Source organism: Lutjanus erythropterus, chromosome 17, assembly GCF_056507025.1.
Source record: "Lutjanus erythropterus isolate fLutEry1 chromosome 17, fLutEry1.hap2, whole genome shotgun sequence".
Classification (NCBI taxonomy): domain Eukaryota; kingdom Metazoa; phylum Chordata; class Actinopteri; order Lutjaniformes; family Lutjanidae; genus Lutjanus; species Lutjanus erythropterus.
In genome coordinates, this window is record NC_139333.1 from 17381877 (window position 1) to 17395779 (window position 13903).

General features: G+C 39.5%; 1 protein-coding gene across 1 annotated transcript in view; it reads left to right on the forward strand.

Moving 5' to 3' along the window:
• LOC146312052 (uncharacterized) overlaps positions 1-13903 on the forward strand; it is a 32377-nt gene that overhangs the window by 318 nt on the left and 18156 nt on the right. The window contains exons 3-13 of the mRNA XM_084741154.1: positions 66-146; positions 248-336; positions 423-459; positions 843-973; positions 1249-3891; positions 5746-5819; positions 6854-6989; positions 7304-7349; positions 11270-11373; positions 11726-11931; positions 12022-12109. Coding sequence (XP_084597280.1) covers positions 66-146; positions 248-336; positions 423-459; positions 843-973; positions 1249-3891; positions 5746-5819; positions 6854-6989; positions 7304-7349; positions 11270-11373; positions 11726-11931; positions 12022-12109 — 3635 coding nt within the window. The remainder of the gene's footprint in view (positions 1-65; positions 147-247; positions 337-422; positions 460-842; positions 974-1248; positions 3892-5745; positions 5820-6853; positions 6990-7303; positions 7350-11269; positions 11374-11725; positions 11932-12021; positions 12110-13903) is intronic.

The following is a 13903-nucleotide window of genomic DNA, read 5'->3' on the forward strand; positions in this document are numbered from 1 at the left end:
AGAGAAACTGATATTTCAGTATTTTTTACAAGTTTTAAATAATATGTGTTTCTCTTATTCACCAGATTTTGTATGATGAAACTTTTGGACAACAGCAAACAAAACAGGGCTAATTGTCCAGTGTGTAAAACCAAAATAACAAAAAGGTTGGACAAAATCAATAAACAGACTTTGTAACATTCATTATTTTTTAGTACTTGTGTTATCATAATGCATGTATTTGGTTTGTTTGTTTTTATTTATACAGGAGCTTGCAGGAGAGCCCTGGGTTTCAGAGGCTTGTCGCAGGATTGCAGGATATGATACAAGCATATGAACATGACACCAGCACAAACTGTAAGACTACATAACAGACTTCTTAAAATTGCTTGTTAAACTAATTCACATTACATTATTTAACAGCATTACTTTTGTGTTTTCAGATTTAACAGGAATGCTGCAGCAAAAAGGACCATCAGGGTAAGAAATTTGAGGCAGGAGTTGGAGGTTGGCTGCTCGCCTCTGCTTAGAAGAACCTAACATTTTTTTCTAATATATATTTCATGACATAGATAAATCCCAACTGGTCGACTCTATGTAAGCATTGGCCTAGCAAGGTTCAGGGCTAACATAAAACAGAAGATGGCGTGTTTAGCCATTTTCAACCCATGAAATGCCACATTTTTAAAGCTGGTAAAGTCATTATTAACATCAGTGTTAGTACTGTTTCATCACAATACAGTCATATAATTTGGTTTACAGCTCAAAAAACATGGAGTACATCTGAACACTTAACTTAATGTAAATGCTGATTATTCAGTGTAGCTCACCTTGCATTTCCCCCTTTATTTTCTTCTGCCCAGAGTCACAGATGCTGAAGCTACAACAGATCATCATGATATATCATCTGGAGATACACCTCGCACTGAGCATGACAACGTGGAAAATGTCGACAACGATGATCTTCCAAGGTCTCACTCTTCAACCATTGAGGGTAAAATCTTGAGGCCTTTCGAATGCCTCTGTTATTCTGTTCCAACCTTTTAGGTTTTTGCTAATAAACGTAAATCTTGACTAGACAACACATGTATATACGCTTAAGAGAATATTTTTCACATTTGATGTTTAGTTTTATGGGAAAGTGGACTTAAATTTAACTTGCTCAAACGTGTAAACACCCTAGAATAGGTGATGGTTACACATAGTTTCTCTTAAAAGTGTGTTGTCTTCCAAAAAGTAATTTTTTTGTATTTACCATTCCTTTTTTAGCCCAGAATGGTTTTGCAAGACTTATGGGGCTTGAAGACACAAGTCCTTTGATGACAGAAAACGAGGGCCTGGATAGTGGCCTTGGAGAGGCCCCACCAACGTCTGACAAGAAAATGCAAAACTCTACAGATAATTTGGAACCAATGGAAATGTCAGAAGCTGTTGAAAAGGCAGCACCAGCATTTAAAATGAGAGGCAAAATGAGATTTTCCAAATTGGAGAAAGCCTCCCTTCAGCCATCATTAATTCCGGATGAGGCTGAACACCAGCCTGTAAGAAAGTCCTCACGAAAGAAGCAGAAAAAGGATGAAAAACCTGACAAGATTCTTGATCAGAAACAGAAGAAAAGTCTAGAGAAAGTTGCTGAGTGGCTCATGAAAGTTCCAGCTGAGGGAAGTCTTCAGTTGGAGAAACCCAACGAAGACGCTGATGACTCTGACAGCGGTACTTCTGCTTCAACAGTAGACATCCAGCAACACAATAGAGAGGTGAATGCTCGGAGGGAGGATCGTGCTAAAGCACTTCAAGAGCAGGTGTTTGGGGCTGTCTACAAACGAGAGCGAAAAGGGAAAAGGAGCGTCTCTCCTCCACTTGATGTTTTTGTCAAACCACCAGAAACTAAAGAAACAACGCCTGAAACAGATTATCCTGCCGATTTTGTCGACAAAACAAGCTCTGAAGATAAAAGTGACGGCAATATAGAAGAAGAGCAACAAATGATGGAAGAAGTAAAGGACACCAGCAGTGACATTTTTAAAGAAACAGAACAGATGGAGTTCATGGAGGAAAACGGTATAGAGAAATGTGGGGAAGAATTGAACAACTTGCCAGAAAATGACAAAAGTAACGGTGAAGATGAGGCTCCTTGTCCTGTGTCTGATATTGGACAACAGCAACCAGAAAGAAAGTCAAGGAAAAGGACGCGTAACTCTGTGCAACAGGTTGACAGTGATTTGCTTGAGAAAGCTAATGCAAAGTCCGAAACCACTGAGCAAAAGAAAACAGACAAGCGAAGAGGTAAAAACTTAAGGTCAGAAAAAGGCAAGTCTGCAAAAGTGACGAAACCTCTCGTTCTCGTTGGAGTTCAAAATGGAGAAATCAGTCCGAAGACTTCACCAAGGTCAGAAGAAGTTCAGGTTCATATTGAGAATTACCCCAGCAGCGAGGACCAAGAAATTCCTGTCACAAGAACCACCAGGAGAAGTAGAAGACTTCACGTCTTTGCTGAGAAAGTCCAGGAAGGTCACAAGAAAGTAAACCTGAGAGCCAACAGACCTGAAAAAGACAACCATGTTGCAAAGCAATCTGAGAACACTAAAAGTGGAACAGTGGATAATACAACATCTCCTATGAATAGAACCGTGAGAAAGGTGGCTGAGAAAAACGGATGTGTTTATGATCAAGATTTGGGTGGAATAGAAAACATGGAGTCTAGTGAGAGAACATCTGACTTGAGACCAAAGGAAGATGCTGAAGAGCCCATTGCTGAAGTATCATTTGCAGAAACTTTGTCTGAAGCTAGTCCTGCTTGTAACGTCCCTGTGGTCCCAAGCTCTACAAGTCCAGCAGAAGCAGATGTGGTAGAACCAACACTCGGAAGTGAAAATCCAACCTGTTATTTACCAAACAAAATTCAGCTGGGGACTTCAGCTTGCGAGACCAGTATAGAAAATGAGGAGGATAAGAATGACAGCGAGCTGGACACAGAGCAATTGCTGAAGAGCTTCAAAGCGACTAAAAGGAAATCTTTCCATCTTGGTGGTCCAAATGTGAAAAGGAGCCGTAGTTTAGACCAAGAAAATGTTCATGGTGCTGTTGAATCAGCAAAAAATCACACACACTCAAAGATATCTGAAATCACAGACCAAGAGGCGTTAAGAGACAATGAAAACTTGTCTTGTAGTGATGTAATTTCCCCTTCGATCTCACCCAGCCAGACAAGAAAAGCAGCTGCTGAGAAACCAGATCAAGTGCTGGTGGAAGCCTTGATCCCTGATATCAGTTGTTCAGGTCAGGACAGCATCAGGAATAGTGTTACCAGTGTCCTTACTCCTAATAAAGTGTCCAAACATGAAATAGAAAGTCCTCCTCTTTCTGTTGTGCCTCAAGTGGTGGATTCTGGGCTCTGCTTCACGGCCGTCGAATGTGAGGAGCTAAATGAACCCTCAAAGTATTCTCAAACCACAGAGAATCAGCTTGATTTTACCACGAGGAAACAATCAGTCGACACTGCTGAACATATTTTAAACACGGAGTCATCTTTAACTCCGGACGGCCTCGGGATACCGGCAATACAAACTGTAGATGAAACAAAGTCATGCAGCCATAGTAGTGGAGAGCTCAGCGCCCTGTCCTCCATCAAGAGCGTGCCCAGGAAGAGGGCAAGGGCCCAGAGGCTCGAGTCATCGTCTGATTCGTCATGTTGTAGCGGAGAGAATTTACCAACTTTGAATGAAATTATGGGAAAATCAGCTCCTCCCTCTGCTGTGACCCAGGATCAGGAAGACTCCTCTGAAGCTACCAGATGTGAGGGTCTCACAGCTGGTGGAGCAGAAGAGTTGAGCCGTCCACCTGCATGCCCGAGCCCCGACTGTGTTAACTCCAGCCAAGCATCTGTGGACTTGTTTGGTACACCAGATGAATGTAAGTTGATTCTTAGTAACTAAAATAGATCTTTTTTAAGGCTTCATTTTAGGTTTGCAGCCGGCTTGGATTTGTATCACCAAGAAACCATGAGAAATTTGTAGTAACTGCTTTGATCCTGTATTGTTCAAAAATTTTTGATTCCAATACCCGTACAAACATATCGGCTTTGATACTGATTCACAAATTATACTTTTTTGAATACCAGATTCTTTTTAATGATCCGTGGCTGTGGGTGTAATGAAGTGTATTTCTTTCATGCCTCTATGACATTCAACATTGGGCAGCCAATCACAGCATTATTAGATCTTGGTAGAAGCATGCTGCATGCTTATTGGCCCACTGACGCTGATGATGTTTACTCCTTAGGGGTCACATGACAAGGAATTTTTCAATATTTCATAGTATTGAATCTTTTCGGTCAGTGCCAAGTATCAAAGTCCTCTGCCAAGTCTGTAATTTGTAAAATACTGCGAATTATTTAACATATTTTCACCAAACACAGTGTTGCCACATGGAAACTCCAGCAATATGATGCTGCAACTGTGAAATTACCATATTTTAACAAAAAAATATATGAAACAGCCTGAGAATGAGCCAGGATACTACATTAAATGGCAAAACTGTTAAAGTAAATAAACTAGTTAAAATTATGGTACCAATATGATAATTATGGCGCGTGTGGCAACACTGCATACAAATCTGCATCTCTCTGATTTGTTGTAATTTTTTAACATCTGTTTTCTGTTGTCAGACATCAAGTATGAAATATGACTGGGGTTCGTAATGTATTTAACAGCAGTCAGCAGCTGTGCAGTCAGATTGGCAATATTGATGTTTAAAATGACTGATGATGACGGAGAAGGTTAGGAGCAACAAAAGATTGTCATCTTCAAGTACAACCACAAGACATATGTTACTTAATCTTTATGATTAACATTTTATTAGCTTTTTGAAATGAAAAAAAAAAACATTACAAGCAAACTTATGACAAATATCTGGTTACAGGACAACCAGCAGTATTAATGTCTTATCTTGTCAATGGAAAGTTTTATAGTTCACTCAGAAGTATCGAACACAGCAATAATGATGAGATGTAGTACAGGCCAATAAAAATACACAGTCACAGAAATAAAAGTGAGGAACAGTGCTGGAAATGTGTGTAGGACACAGTTTCTGCATGTACTTAAAAAGCTTAATATTCAACAACCTGAACTTAAATATTTTGACATGTCTTAAAACTGGTTTGGATTATGAAGTTAACTTAAGTCTCCCTTTTAGATGTGTTTTTGGGAAAGTTTTGTATTGATCTCACTGTAACAACTACAGACTGAAACCAGTGTAGAAGTGATAACCAGAACTACTCTTCCTCTTGTGTACACAGTTGTCTGTAGTGAATGTTCTAATTCTGGCTTCGATTTTCCTTCATATGCTTTCTATTTTTTATTTATTTATATATTTTTTTTGCCTACATTGTCTTGAAAAGGTCTCTAAAAGTCTTAAATTTGTCTTTTTGTAGAAATCCTTTTAATACTTTGAATCATTGAGCCAATCCCAGTCCTGTTACTTGATCTAAATGAGCTGTAAATGTATATTTATGCTTGTAAGACATGCAGGCAATGGGCAAAACAACTCTAAACTATATAACTGCTGTTGTTCTGCTGAAGAACAAAGTCTCCACTTCTGAGACGTTGATGTCATGCAGAGCCTTGACATCAGATCCGGGGGGATAAAGTCTTCTTTTTTTGTTACTAATCTGCCAAAGATGTGCTTACTCTGTTCTTTCTGCTGTCATAATTTGTGTCTTCTCTCAAAAAAATAAAGCATTTCTATTTGATTATTTCCTCTCTGCAGGTGATGTCGCAGTAAATGATCCCAGCGTTTCCGTAGAATCATCACAATTTTCAAGCGAAGTCCTTGTTACTCAGGTAAATATGATTACATTCTCAATTTCTCTGTTTTTTTTTATACACACCTCTCTAAATAGGCCCTTTATTTGAGAAAAATAACAAATTTAGTGTGTGATCAACCTTTGATTCTTGATAAAAATGACAAATTTTTCCATTAATTCTAACACGGACCATTTTTAAGTGTGTCTGTCTGCTCGTTCAGCATTACCTGGTTGCATTGTAGTCCCGGTGATGCACTGTCACGTTCCGCCCCAGAGAGGGCAGCCACCACACTCTCCCAAACCAAACTGTCAGCTCCTGGATGACAGACTACCTCGCTCAGTAAAAAATGTCCCCCTCAGCAGCTTTCTAAATTGCATTTCATTTACGTTAGAGGAAATGCCGCCTAGGAGATGATTCTTGTTTTCTACCTCATCCATCTTCCAGCGCTCTCACTTTTATCTGTCGACTGTATTTGACTGGGGAGTTCAAGTTTCACGCCCTGGGGTTTAGAAAGGGGCCCAGGATTACACACATCTGAGAATACAGAGGTGTGGTATTATTGTGCTGCCTGTTTGTGCATCTGTATACATAATCAATGCCCTCACGCAGGATAAAAGCCTGAAATTCAAAGTATTAGTTCAATGAAGCATTGACACACACTTTCAAACCAATGCACTCTGTTCCTCTAAATCAGCCCCAGCTAAAAAAGCTGTTGTCATTTCTTAAATATCATATAATCACCTTCTTCTCACTGTCTTATTCTGCCATGTGTTCTCCTCACTAAGTGCTGTCTGGCTGAAAAAGCACCCATTCCCTTCCATTAATGACTAACTTGCCTCTAACTGAGCGTGGGTCCCTCCTCACTGATTGACAGTTGTTGTTGTTTTCATACGTCAGTGCAAGAAACCAAATGTGCAGCCAGATTGTGTCCCTTTTTTTTTTTTTAAATAGTAAATGTTGCATTGCGTCTCTCTTTTTTTTCTCACCCCACCCTATATTTTATTGAAGTGTGTGTGTGTCATTTGTAATTATCAGATGTTCTACTTTGCTTTGTTTTCTTTGTTTTTTAGCAAAAGATAGAGATGCAGAAGGAGCTGGTGAGGTTGGAGAAGTTGATGGCTCTGGTGTCCGAGGTGCTTCAGGAGAAAGAAGGCAGTCCTGCAAAAGAAGTCCCAGCAAAACCAAACCAGAGCAGCAAAACCACTGGTGAGCATATAAGAACTGTGGAAGTATTTGTTTATAACATTTCATAAGCAAAAAATAACAAAAATCCACTGGTTCCAGCCACTTTAAGGTGAATATTACTGGGTTCTGTTATATCAAAGTGAATATATTTGTGCTTTGAACTGTTGGTTGGACAAAACAAGCAATTTTGAGACCTGCAGATCAAAGCAAAGATACGCAATTTCTACCTTTTTCTTCTTTTCTAAGGTTAATGTATTATATCTCAGTCCACGCTTTGGAGTTTTTTTTTGTTTTAGTTAAACTATTGAGAGCTGGTGATTGTTTTGTGTCCCCAGGCCCAGATGCACACAGACCTGTCCCGTGTGACCAGGACGCAGACCGGTGAGTAAAACATGGTAGAGTGGACTGAAAACCTGCAGTGTGGGACTTGAACGTCTGTTACAGTCCCTTGTCAGATGCGTTGACACAATGCTGATTAACCCAGCAGGTAAATTTCTCAGTGTTTTGCAATACACTGGAGTTTTTAAATCTGGTGTTTGTGGGAACATTCCCCCGCTGGTGTTTTATGTCAACCAGCAATGTTTGTTTTGCCTGGGCTGAAGGGAGGATTAACCAAAGCAAAGAGTGGGCTACAGCATGGCTGACCATATTGCAGAAAACTGTAGGCATAATAAGAACGTGGTGACAGTGTTGGTGTAAGTACTGTCACTGCCAAATGGGGGAGACAAAAGTTTTGCACTGCAGGTTGAGTTAATAAGATGTAGAAATGTTTATTTCTGATTAGACATTTTTACTTTTTCCTGGTATGATGTCCCTGGTTAAACAGGTAAAATTGAAAATATATAGATATTTTGTGAAAGAAAGTAAATGAAACAACCATCAATCGTTATTCAAAATCTTGTCTTGTATTTTTTCCATGATTTATTCATCATTATAGTAATTTAGTAATAAGTGTAACTGTAAACTGCAACATTTCTGAAGGGAAGAACTGACTTTGAATGGACTTAGGTAGAATAGGTGATAAATAACACTGGAAAATGAAAACTTTAACATAAAAAACATTGAAATGATTATCGATACACGATATCGTCAGTTGGACTGTCCTCAAAACCATTTTTGAGTTTCAGAGTTCCAGTGAGAATTAAGTAAGAATATTTGAAGTTTTGAACATTTGTTGGTTGAGTTGTCATACTTTCCACAAAATTGTGGTCGTCAGCTTAACAAGCGAGCGTGTGTCAAGCAGTTGGCATCATGTAGGGAGGGTCGAGCTCATACTGAGCCCTGTGCTCATGGGACGGCATTTGTGCATGCAGAGCACATACTGTTCTGTGCGCTCGTATCACGTGCACATCCTGGTTTTTATGTACGTAGCTTTGCAAACTAACTAAATGCTATAGAAGACTTGACTTTGTTGTCCTTTATTTTCTCAGTCAACTCAGTGTCTTCCTTCTTCTCTCTCAGGTCTGCAATAATTTTTAGCAAGACAAAAGTCCAACAATAGCACATACAGTAGTATATGTGAGCTGCAGTTTAGCTTCATTGCTTGATCTTTATTGTCTAAAAGCTAAACTGTCCTACTGAAACAACAAGCATCACGAACAACCAGTCAGAATATGAATAAATGCAGCCTGTCTAACATGAAAGTTTGCCTCCAAACATTAAGTCATTGTTTGCAGTTTGTAGGAAGTGATTAGAGGAGCTGATAATATCACAGCTAAGTGATTCTCAGGAATTAGACAGTTTGAAACTGGTTCTGTGTTGTAACTTCATTCTTCATTCCAACAGAGAAGACATTCTTGAGATTAAATATTCTGTGTATTTGCCTTTCTGATAATTTGGTCATTGCAGATGATGAGGAGATTTGTCAGTGTGTGACCTCTGCTCTCAGATCAGTGCCCACAAAGTACATGTAACTTTAAAGCAATGGTTTGACATTTTGGGACTTCAGTTTCTTCGCTTTCTGGCAGGGAGTTAGAGGAGAAGATCGATAACTCTCTCCTATCTGATCATTAAATATGAAGCTGCAGCCAGCAGCTGGTTAATTTAACATAAGGTTCGAAACAGTGGAAAACAGCTAGCCTGACTAGCAGAACATTTTGTATTTTGTTTTGGTCACTTGGCCAGTTAAGAGATATAGAGATGTATGCCCTCTCTCCAATATAATGCAACTAGATGGCACTCAGCTTGTGGTGCTCAAAACACCAAAAAATACATTTGAAAAATTCTAAACCAGTGTCTCTTTTCAAAAAATCATGACTCGGTTACTCAAGATAAACCACAGACCTTGTTGTGAGCAGTTTCATATAGGAACTACTTTCTTCCTGTTAGAAAGAAAGTAGGTACAGTATGTTTTAAAGTATTTCCATTAGATTCTACTGCAGAAAGAAGGTAGTTCCTACATGAAACTGCTCACAACAAGGTTTGTGGATTATCTTGTACAACTGGGTCATAATTTTTGGAAAGAGACATTGCTGGTGAGTTTTTTAAAATATGTGTTTTAGATTTTGGGGTGAACTGTGCCTTTTCAAGTCAAACTGATTTCAGTAACAAATCTGATAAAATAATATCTGCCTCTGTGCATTGTATTTCTCTCCTTAGAGCATTGTATACATTGTTAATATATTTTAAATGGAGCTATATTTCAATACCGCCATATTAGGCAGAACAATAACTGGAGCAAGTGGCATGTAATTGGTCTCTTTCAGTCTGTAACTGAAGGAGAAAGTTAGCGTGTGTGTGTGTGTGTGTGTTGCTAGTCTGGTTCTCAGAGGGTGATGCATCTCAAGAGGACAGGCGGATAATCTCACTAATGAACCCAGAATCTGCTTATGCTGTGGAGAATAAAAAAGTCATTACTGACTGCATCTTATATGTCATTTAGAGCACTTAGAGGGAAACTTGTGTTGCCACAGTAATTTATCTCTCCCGCTCGACTGCTTCCCCCCAACCTCTCGCCTCGCAGGGTTCTAAGTGCTGTCCTCCAGGCAAGAGAGAGGCAGAGATGGAAAAAGACAGCGGATGAAAACACAGAGGGCCTCAGCTATACAACTTCTAAATTAAAAAGCACACACTCCACGGGCGCACTGGTGAAATTGGAAAGAACGGTTGGCATTCGGATGTATAACAAGTTTTCACTGAGCCATTATCACTTTGGTGCAGGTAATTTAAATGTCGGCTCGCTGCCAGTTGTCAGTATTTCGGGAGCCTTTGAGTGAAGAAATTAACCCAAAAGAAAACAAAGGAAGAGAACTTCCAAAACTTAATTCATATAAGTAAAAGAATAGCTTGTAATCTACTCATAACAAAGGACAGAAGTAATTGGATATAGAGTTTCAGTCAATACTGAAGTCTGATCCAACGTTTACATCTTTCAACCTTATACAGCTGCACAGTGCAGTCACTGTGTGTGTGTTTTTATCATTTTGGCTCTGCTCCAGCATATTTGATTTGAAATGAAACAGTGACTATGAGTTTAAATTGCTGCTGTTTAGCTTTAGGGAACAATGCAGCAGGGTAATGACCCCAAACATATACAGACAAGGCAACGCAGGTTTTTACTGCCAAGCAGTGTCACAGTCTTGATTGGCTAAATCAGTCACTTGACTCAAAGTGAGTGTGTGTTTCACCCCCTGAAGTTGAGACTGAAGACAAAAAGCAACAAGTGAGTATGGCAACAAAATGAGCTCGAGCCAGCAGCCAAAATGCTGGTAAAATATGCAGGTGGCTGGTAGATTTTGCTTCACTCATCAGCCCAAAATCAGTGGTTATCTGATGAGTGGCTGGTAAAGTTTGAACATGTACTTGCCATCTGGCCGGTGCACAGAAAAGTTAATTTTGCATCGTCATGGGGGAAGATACTAAGTGTCTGCTAACGTTTATCTTTAGACTTTAGTCATTGGACCATTTACATGAATCGTTTGTGCGCAAAGATGTGCCCCAGATCACACATTGGCCCATTATGCACAAAAGCATATTTGGCCTGGAAATGGTGATAATAATGGAGAAGCACACATCCATGTCTGTTTAAAAGCATCTGTTTTGTTTTCTTTTTGTTAGGTAGCATTTCCTTTCCTTTTCGTTTCTTTTCATCTTTTTTCTGAGGCACTTTAGAGCAACAGTCTACTTGCAAATACAGATACACAAATAATCAGAAATCGATCAAGCTCAGTATTAATAAATCTGAAAATGCCTTGGGCTGCACCAGCACCGGCCTTGCAGATCACTGCAGGGCATCGCTAACATCTACACTGTGTTGTCCCATTTCCTTCAGGGTCCTACAAAAGTTAATATCTGTTTTGCAGGAAAACTGTTCCAGAAGCAGAACGAGAGCCCTGCACAAGACCATCTGATGGTAAAGGGGTGACGCAGCCCAGCGTGCCAAAGTGTGGCGGCACTGCAGAGATGGGTAAGGCTACACAGATGCAGGAAAACATTTTAGGAAGGTAGGGCTGAGTTAAAAAAATCTGAAATATCCCTTCAAGAAAAATATTGCAGCTATTTTTAGTTTTTTTTTCTGTCATAATCTGATGTTTGCACACTTTTGCACTAGAGTACAGAAATGAAGGTCTGTTTGATTACTATAACTTGGGGAGAGACGTGTTTTGTCTGGTCCCTGATAGCCTGACCGGATGGCTAATGAGAGTTGGGCTCTGTGTAACCAAAGAATGTGTTTGTATGTTTTCAAAGAGGGCGGATCAGATTAAGTTCTGGGTAACTGTTGATGACTGTTTCTTTTTATCCGTTTGTTTTTTCTGCAGCAGCACAGCGCTCCACACACACGGGGCAGAGTGTAAAAGGCGGCGGAGCCTCTAAGACACTTAGTTCAAGTTCAGCAGCCAAAACATTAAAGAGCAACGGTTCTCCATCAGATGGGCAAGAGGACAAAGAGAATAACACTCCTCAGAGAGACAGAAGTAAAGTTAAGATGGTGCTGGTGTCGTCTGGATTAGGCCCCAATGAACAGGTGCCCGTTCATCCATTCAGTCAGTTAATGTGTTTATCTAGAGCTCTCCGTGGTAGCATACATTAACCAATCAGATGTCGTTACCTGCAGATAATGGTGAAAAAGTTTGCAAAGCGAATTGGTGCCCGTGTGGTCTCCCAGGTGACGTCGGAGGTGACCCATGTCGTAATGCACACAGGTAAGCATGCCCACATGCAGGTGGTGTGAGTGTATGAAAACACTAATTGGTAACACTGTTTGAAGGGGTTTGCATAAGGCTGTCATGGCACTGTCATTACCATGTCACTACAACTGTCATGATTATGAAGGAGTCTTTATGAATGTTTATGACAACTTGACATGATCATGTTTCATGTTTGAACGTTTGTACATTATGCTGTCATATGTGCTTTGTTCTGACACTGGCCGTCATAAGGCTGTTATAAGTATGTCATGAATGTTTTCCTTGAACTTGACTTATAAAATTGAATGACATCTTTATGACAAGTCTAAATGGAACCACTATAGTTGAAGTCCAGGGAATTATTCATGACACTGTTACAAAAGCATTTGACAGTGTAATAAAACTTAATGACATCTTTATGAGCACTGTACTTTAAGCGACCAAAAAGTTCATGATGCACTTATAATGGTCTTATGACAGCCAGTGTCAAAACCAACTACATATGACAGTATAATGTCATTATAAAAAATAAAGCTATACAGTTTCCCTATGTTTGATAATGTCAAGTTGTCATAACAAAAACACCTGAAACTATGTCAACTTGACATTAAAACGACATAATTTCCACTTATTGAAAATATGTAATAAACATTCATAAAGACTCCTTTATAACAGGTGTTATGACATGCATGACATGGTTATAACAGGGTCATGACAGTCTTATGCACATCCCTTCAAATAAAGTGTTACCCTCTGTTCATTTAGTAATGACAATAATTGTTAAAAGTGCTGAATTTGATCCACTGGACTTCAGTTAAATTGGCTGTTGAAAAGTCCTCTTTAAATCTTTTTAAGTTCTGTTTTTAAACATTTTTTCTTGAGCAGAAACATTTGCATTTCCAGAAGTACATTTTTCTTTTCACATGTAGTTACAGCTTGTTTTGTGCGTCTTTTAAAGCGCTCCTCAGAGATAAGCTCTCTGTGTCTCTCTCCACCCACTCACTCTCTCCTCCATTCATCCGCTTGTTGCTAATTACCCTCTCTGATAGATTATTTTTAATTTCAGAGCTCGCTGTCTCCAAAGCACCATATTAACTGTCACTGTTTAAGAAGACTTTTTTTTTTTTTTTTTTAATGGCAGCTGTTTCCCGGGTAACCGAAAAATGGGAACGCTGGGCCTCTTGATCTTTATGGTTAAAGGTTGGAGAAGAGCAGGAGGGTCCCATTCAAACCATTAGAGGAAAAATAATAATCATATGAAATGGAAATGGAGTTATGCGTGAGGCTCTTCAATAACATGCACTTGACTCTTGCCTGGAATACAAATCAATAGATAATTAAAATAATTTTTTGGGAGGAAGAATAACCCCTGACCCTTCTTATCCACCATGAATTGTGCCTTTGAAGCTATTCACTGGTTTTCTGTTTACTTGTAAACTCTTTGGTGCAGTTTTTAAAGAACTTTTCATTTATTTTGTCCGGTGAAAATGCTGTTATTCGAAAATTAATTCCAAAGCCCCTTTCACACATGCACTGCAACTCTGCACTTATCTAGATTTTACCCGGAGGAGGTGTATGTGTGAACACAAATGTCTGAATAGGTTGCACCGGACAGCAGACGTCTTTAACCCGGCCAGCGCCCTAGTTCAAAGTCCGGGTGAGCCCATGTGTGAATAAAGCAGTTGATTGTCTGGAGGGCTTACAGCGAGTGAGTGGGTGTGTTGATGTTGCACGGTGTGTAGATGCTCTTTTCGGCTTGCCTGTAATGCAGTGGTGAGTAAGCCAAAATCTCAAGGCACACCTGTAATT